Below are 7,168 nucleotides of genomic sequence, written 5' to 3' on the forward strand. Positions count from 1 at the left end.
CGAAGCGGCGTTATCGTAACCGACAGCCCCAGCACGCATTGGATCTCGAAGAAGCCGGTAATGACGGCAATATCTTTGCAATCGACCAGCTGCTAGCTATGAAATGGGTAAAGGCTTGCTGGAGACATATCGACGGCGAGCTTGTACGGAATTGTTTCAAGCACCCAGGGGTAATACGCGGCCGCTCATCATCCTGCTGTTCCCAAAAAAAAAATTAACGGCATCTTGGAAAGTGAGCTGCTCGAATGTATGGCACGGCTACGGTCCGTAACCCAAAGGACATTGCAGACTTCGTTTGCAACGCTGCGGGGGAGAACACGGAAATGCAGTCGTTTTCAGCAGCGGAACTCTGGAGCAACACAACTGATATTGCTTTCCTGAAAACTGCTACGGAAAGCATGCCCACTAAATATAATGATGCTGTAGAAGAAGAGAGCTACGCTACGACTGCAAAACAAGGTGTTGATGCAGTCCGAGGGGTACTTCTAATGTTAACGGACCACCCATATTTAAAAAAAACAAATTGGAGAGGGACCTACCACTGCTTCAATCGCGTGCACGAGAGAAACTCCTATTAGAGACTAAGGAAGCACTGACTCAGACTTCGATTATGTGCCTTTTTGCTACTACACGCTCTTAAGTAAACAAAAATGCATACAAATTTAAGATTTGTTTTGGGAAAAAGCATATCATATTACGCGTTTCAGCACTATCAGATTTGTCCCATAGTAATAGATAACTACCAAGTCGGTGGGTCGATTACATATCCGATATATCAGGATATCAGTCTTTCAAGGTATCATTTAAGACAGGTTTTACTGTACTACATGTACCGTGGTGCTGCACCAGGTGCAGTGTTACGCTGTGTTCGATGCCCCTTTTCGTAACATGGCTGCACAACGTCACCGAACTCGGACAAGATCAAAGCAAATAATGGCAAGGGTCAAAACCGTGGAAGCGGCTTGCTAAGATGCCAAGGCCACGTATACTAGTAGTAGTAATATTGTTCAGGAACTGTCATAGTATTAGAGTTGCCATTATGATGGAAGTGAGACCTACATTGGCGATAAGAAGATACACTTGGGCCAGCCTGGGCGGGTTCGAAGATGCACCTGCCCCATTCGCGTAATGGTTCCTTAACAACCGAAGAAACAAGAAGTATACGCTCAACCCGCCCTGCTGCTTGCTTGCTCCTTCCACTGACGGATTGGCTCAACTCATTTACAGCGTCTTCTTCTCAGCTTCGACAGCCTTGGGCTTCCGCGAGCTCAGGCAGTAGTTCACAATGAAGAAGTTCATAAACAGCCAGAACAAAGACTGCACGTAGATGAGGTACATGACAGAGATCTTGTACGGCATACCGGGGCACGAGCGGGAGACCATGAGGTAGCCCTGCGCGTTCATCAGAAGGAACTGGATCATCTGAACTGTCGTCAGGTACGGCTTCCACCAGATCTGGCGCGTGTGCGAGCTCACAAAGTAGTACATGTACATGATCGCGTGCACACCGCCGTTGAGCACGATGGTCATGTAGAGATCGCCATCGTAGGACGTGCGGAAATTAGCCCAGTAGCACTGGACAGGCAAAAAAGCATACATGCAGGTCAGTTTCATGTACTTACGATGGTGTGCAGGGTCCCGACATTGCAGGCAAAAAAAAACTTACGAAGAAAACAGTGACGTGGTGATACACGTGGAGCACCGAGAGCTGCTTCCACTTCTTACCCATGACAATAAAGAAGGTGTCGCAGAAGTCGAGCACCTTGGAAAGGTAAAAGATGTACATGAGGTTGCCCATGACAGGGTTTTCGTGGTTGAAGGCATTGCATGGTGTGGCCGAGTAATCCTGGAAAAACGGAGGATGTTAATGACGAGCTAAGCGCAAAACCGAAGATTTTGTGCAAGGGTACGTACGTTGCGGCGAGCCTGCAGGATGGTCTCGACGGTCATGTAGGAGCATAGCACAACTTGAATGGGATTGTAGATGAACTGGAGAGGGGCCGTGTTGAGCGCGGGCATGCCCGATTTCATGACGAGCTGAAGGTGGCAAAGAGCTAGCAATCAGCGCCTGTGCTTATGTGGGGCAAAAAGAGAGATAATCGTACCGTTCCCACCACCACGAAGGTGAGGTAGCCGACGCAGAAAGCAAATACCGTGCCGAAATCGGCGAGGAAGTAGTCCTGCATGGGTGAGAGGCGGTAGCGCAGGGTCGGGTCGACCCAGTCCATGAGCATGACATCCATGCCATCGGCCCACTGCTTGTAGCTCTCGAGGAGTGCGCTGGCCATCGCTGTTGGGGCTGGGTGTGCTGGCAGAGTCGTACGAGGTGGTGGGGTACCAAAGCGGAAGTGACTCGAGGGGGCCAGGCTGCAAAGGTCCAGCATGATACCGGTCACTCGGCTGGCGGCCATTCAAAGCGCACGTCGAGGGTGTCAGTATATTGATTCTTGAAGGTGCTCCTGATTTTACCTCACCTTGATTTGTCTTTTCTAAGTCAATTTTGACAAGCAGCACCTCTTGGTATCTAATACGGAAAGGTATCTGGTGTCGAAGGTCGGGGGCAGAAAAGGTACGCATGGATACAGCGCCAAGCCAGCTCAACATCAAGTCTGACACGTCGCCGCGAGCAATTTGCTCAGCAAGCTACATTTTGTAAGATGATCGGTGATGAATCACCAAAGAGATATTGTAGGTCCATGTGATTCACACTATGAAGCTATGCTGCAACAGAAATCATGGCTTGCAGCAACGACGGCCGTGAGATTGATGCGAGGATATGCAAAAATGGAACTTGCACTGCAAACACCCTTACGAGCGGGGAAAAACGAACGTCCTGTCGCACTGGAAAGAATGAATCCACGGGTACATGCATGGTTGTCGTTGTGGTCTCGCTCGGGACACGTAGGAGCACATAGCGATGGACCCGTCGTGCTCGCTGCATCGACTGCCGAGGTTTCGGGCCGCACTATGCAAAATTGAAATGGAACAGCCGGCGCTGACGGATACAGATAACTGGCGATTTCTGCACACGAAAGGAGGTAATCGAAGCAGCCGTAGCCGAGTATTGCGGCATGCTTACTCCAAAAGACAAGCACAAAACACGAAATCAAGAACTGCTGCGGAGGCAAGTCTCTAATTGAGACCAAACCAGTGACTTGCCGCCGCGATTCTCAGCAGACTTTGTATTACATATACAGATTTCGAGGCGGCGATCGTGGTGCTTCGCCATATTAGTACAAGAAAAGTGCCCCACTGGGGTGGGTGGCAGTCTCTGATTGGTGGATGTCTATCGTTTCAAGATCCGAAACCTTGTTGAAGTCGTGTCTTATGTAGGTAGGATCATTCCTACTAGGGATTTCCTAGTAGGAAACGCACTTGTCTAGATCCCGTATACATGTATACGTATTACAGGCTCCTGTCGCTTTCAGTAGCGTTTAACTTATACTATGAGGAAAAGGTCAACTCGCACTGTGCACGCTTCGACGCGCTTAGCACACGCCAAAGATCCACAATTTCGTATTATGGTATGGAGTACAGTACGCTGAAGGCAGAGCAGTGGCACTACTTTCACACCAAAAACAGCAAACCAGAAATAGGGAATCCCGGCAGGTTGCGTCCTCGAAATCATGTTTGAAAATCTTCTTGACACACTTCGGACTACAAGCATAAGTTTTTTTAAATTACAGTCGAGATAGTTTCCTGCTAGAGTGGCCCGTATCCCTGGTGCATAGCTTGTTGCTGTCTAGAAGGGGTTCTAAAAGCCACAACGAAGACTGCGTCCTGCCAGCTAAAGCCGATTTTGGTATACTGTACCGCGCCTGTTGCTAGCTACATGTATAGGACCAAAAAGAATTTTTGTGCTAGCTATAGTTGAAGAGCTACTACTATTAACGTTAAAACTGTCTCAATTTTTATGATTACTTGCAATAGCAATACTACTAAAATACCTACCTCTAATACTAAAATACCTACCTCTAAGTAGAGCGTCTTTCCATCCAAAATTTCGACATATCCCGGTGACCAAGGCTCAGTACTACTGAGCCTTACTACTGAATCAGTCACTCAGTCACTCAGTCAGTAGTAAGGCTCAGTAGTACTGAGCCTTGGTCACCGGGGTATGTCGAGATTTTGGATGGAAAGACGCTCTACCGGATTCTACGCTAAAGCAGTTAGAGGTAGGTATTTTAGTAGTAGTAAGATTTCACGCTACCAGCTGCATGTCTGAAAGGGTTTTAGTACATGTACATGTAGTACCAATACTACAGTAGAATGCAGAAGTTTATGCGGACTAAAGTATTAAACTACAAGGGAATAAAATACTACTACTATGAATACGTAGTAGGACAGATCAATCAAGAATCACTTTCAGCACGAAATTCAGCCGAGGGAGCAGTTCATCGCCCCCTTCGGCGTTGCATTGGTCTTAAAATGTTCTTATAAATCTGAAAGCAGACCCACATCCCCTCGAGCAGCTGTGTTAGCAGCGTCATCTACGATATTTCGGGGCCGTTGCTCTCTACTGCGTCTTCTTCTTGTTGGACGTCTTACGTGGCTTCGAGCAGTACGACTTGATGAAGAAGTTCATGAACAGCCAGAAAAGCGACTGGATATAGACGAGGTAGATGACCGGAATCTTGTGGGGGAAGTTGTCGCACGAGCGCGACATTATGAAGTAGCCCTGCACGTTCATCGTGACGAACTGAATCAGCTGCATGGCCGTGAGGTACTTCTTCCACCAGATGTCACGAGTGTGCGCGCTCACGAAGTAGTACATGTACATAATGGTGTGGATGAAACCGTTCAGAATGATCGTGGCGTAGATGTCTCCGTCGTAGGCCACGCGGAAGTTCATGAAGTAAATCTGTCGGTTTCAAAGCAACGAACAAGCATTGTACGTTAGAGATTTTTGTAGAGCCTGCAAATTCAGGAAGTAGGCGGAGGACTCACCGCGAAAATGGTCAAGTGGTGGTACACATGGAGGAAGGAGAGCTGCTTCCACTTCTTGCCAAGGATAATGAAGATCGTGTCAAAGAAGTCCAGGATCTTGGACAGATAAAACATGTACATCACGTTGCCCATGACAGGCTTCTCTGCGCTGAACGCGTTGCACGGCGTGGCCGAATAACCCTGGAATTAAAGAGCAACAACACAAGGATTTGCATACAAAATGAGTTGCAAGCTCACGCCAAAACGGACTGATCACGGGTAAAACAGCTGACAGAAGAAATGAGCGTACGCTGCGGTAGGCGAGAATTCCAGCTTCCATGCACATGTACGAGCAAAGCACAACTTGCAGTGGGTTGTAGACAAACTGCAGTGGACTGGTCTTGATGGCCGGGACACCAGCCTTCATGACGAGCTGGAGAAGCGAACGATTTAACGTCAGTCAGTTGGCTATGGCGTACAACACAGTTGCACTTAAGGTAGGCGAACTCACCGTTCCGATGACGACGAAGGACACGTAGGCGACGCAGATTGCGAATGCCGAGGCAAAATCGGCGCCAGGCAGGTCCTTCATGGGTGACAGCTTGTACTGGCCGGACGGGTCGGCCCAGTCCAGGAAGACCGTTTCCTGAGCATCAGCCCATTGCTTGTAGCTAGCCCAAAGTTCAGAAGCCATGCGAGTCAAAAGCAAATGCGGGGCGCGGCTCGAATTGCGATGTGGGAAGATACTCGCCAACCACACAATTCACGCCTCACGTTTGGGAACGTTCATCTATCTTTGAAATCATTGGCTGAAACACTGTTTCATCATTGGTCCGGCGTGTTGACGTAAAAGGAAATAAACACAGGTACATGTACAGGTAAATCACACAGAACCAAGGTGACACACAGTAAATGGGATAGCACCAGAGGTCGCAAATGGTTAACCGTACCCGTTTGAGTAATGTCAAGCCGTAACCACGGACGGGTATGGCTAACCGAAAGTTTGCCTCTCTGAAAAACGGATGGGTACGGGTAACCGACTTCCAGGACCGGTTGGTTATGGTTGGCCGAGCTCGCCAGAGGATGGGTACTCGAAGATTTTTTTGCATGTTTTTCTTAATTAAGAAACGGCTCGCGTCTTTAACCGAAACAAAGTTGCGTGTCAGCTTATTTTAAGTGGAGATATTAAATACTTCCTCTCGTTGGTAATAATTGCAACTGTCTCCCTAGTCAAGAACGTGGGTTTTCCTACAGACTCGCTTTAGAGGCGCTGATTGGCGGAATCGTCGCGGTGGGATCTCCTCTTTCCAACGCTGGTTTGCGCGCGAAAAACGCTGCTCAGACGCAAGAGTTATCGACGGAAATGTACCGCAAGCAGCTTGCCATTTCACAATTTTCAGCATCTTTAACACCAAACACTCCCCATTTCCAAGCCGCATGACCAACGCAGCCGACTCAACTGGGGCCACTTCGAGGCCAAACCTAACTAACCGAGAACGCCAGGATATCGTCCTCTTCATCCTCGTGTACAGCGTGGCGGGGGGAAGCCTGAGAATGGGGGGGGTGGGGGGGGTAAACCGGAAGCGGGTTGTCTGAATCGCTCAAAATCGCCCACCTCTTTGGGGTCGCAAAAAAGAACACAAACCGCGCGTTTTGGTTCCGGTTTTTCAAAAAAAAAAGAAACCAGGGAAATCCGGATGTATGCGAAGAAGGGGCTGTATCGAAGAAAAAACGTCCGCATGTGGAGCAATAGCCGACGTCCCTTTCAGTACAATGTTGCACTTATTTCGTCCCGGAGGAAGTAAGAAAATGGCATTTTCCTTTTTTCATTCCAAACATAAATTACACGTAATTTTCAGTTAGCCGATTGCTAATTTCGGCCAGCCGTGGTCGTTCGAACGGTCCGTTCGGTTGACGATGGTCATCCGAAAATCGATGACAAGGGCTTTCGGACCGGTACGGTTAACCGGGAAATTACGTTTGCGACCTCTGGATAGCACATACAATATTCGTGGGACACATATATGTCACATCACACCACACTATCTATACGTTTGCCACAATTGCATTGGCCAAAACACACCAACCTCGGGTGTCTACACACCAGTGGATAGTAGCGAATCACGACCAGTGCTATGAACCAATCACCGCCCTATGTATTCTTTCTTACAGCAAAGATCCTTCTTTATTCAGTAAAAGCTGAGCTCTGAAGCCCTCCTTCCCCTCCCTCAACGAAAGATGC

The 7,168-nt window shown here is 48.4% G+C and overlaps 2 protein-coding genes across 2 annotated transcripts; both read right to left on the bottom strand.

Moving 5' to 3' along the window:
- Window positions 1-998: 998 nt before the first annotated feature.
- On the bottom strand, window positions 999-3,073 carry PITG_13177 (elongation of very long chain fatty acids protein, putative; the record flags this gene model as incomplete). Its single annotated transcript, XM_002900649.1, has 5 exons — window positions 999-1,575; window positions 1,667-1,846; window positions 1,915-2,037; window positions 2,106-2,400; window positions 2,967-3,073. 5 exons carry the CDS (start codon window positions 3,071-3,073, stop codon window positions 1,222-1,224), a joined length of 1,059 nt encoding a protein of 352 aa, XP_002900695.1.
- Window positions 3,074-4,359: 1,286 nt separating this feature from the next.
- On the bottom strand, window positions 4,360-5,676 carry PITG_13178 (elongation of very long chain fatty acids protein, putative; the record flags this gene model as incomplete). Its single annotated transcript, XM_002900650.1, has 4 exons — window positions 4,360-4,861; window positions 4,948-5,127; window positions 5,237-5,359; window positions 5,438-5,676. 4 exons carry the CDS (start codon window positions 5,618-5,620, stop codon window positions 4,517-4,519), a joined length of 831 nt encoding a protein of 276 aa, XP_002900696.1.
- Window positions 5,677-7,168: the final 1,492 nt, after the last annotated feature.

Source organism: Phytophthora infestans, genomic scaffold, assembly GCF_000142945.1.
Source record: "Phytophthora infestans T30-4 supercont1.25 genomic scaffold, whole genome shotgun sequence".
In the NCBI taxonomy this organism is placed as follows: Eukaryota; Oomycota; class Peronosporomycetes; order Peronosporales; family Peronosporaceae; genus Phytophthora; species Phytophthora infestans.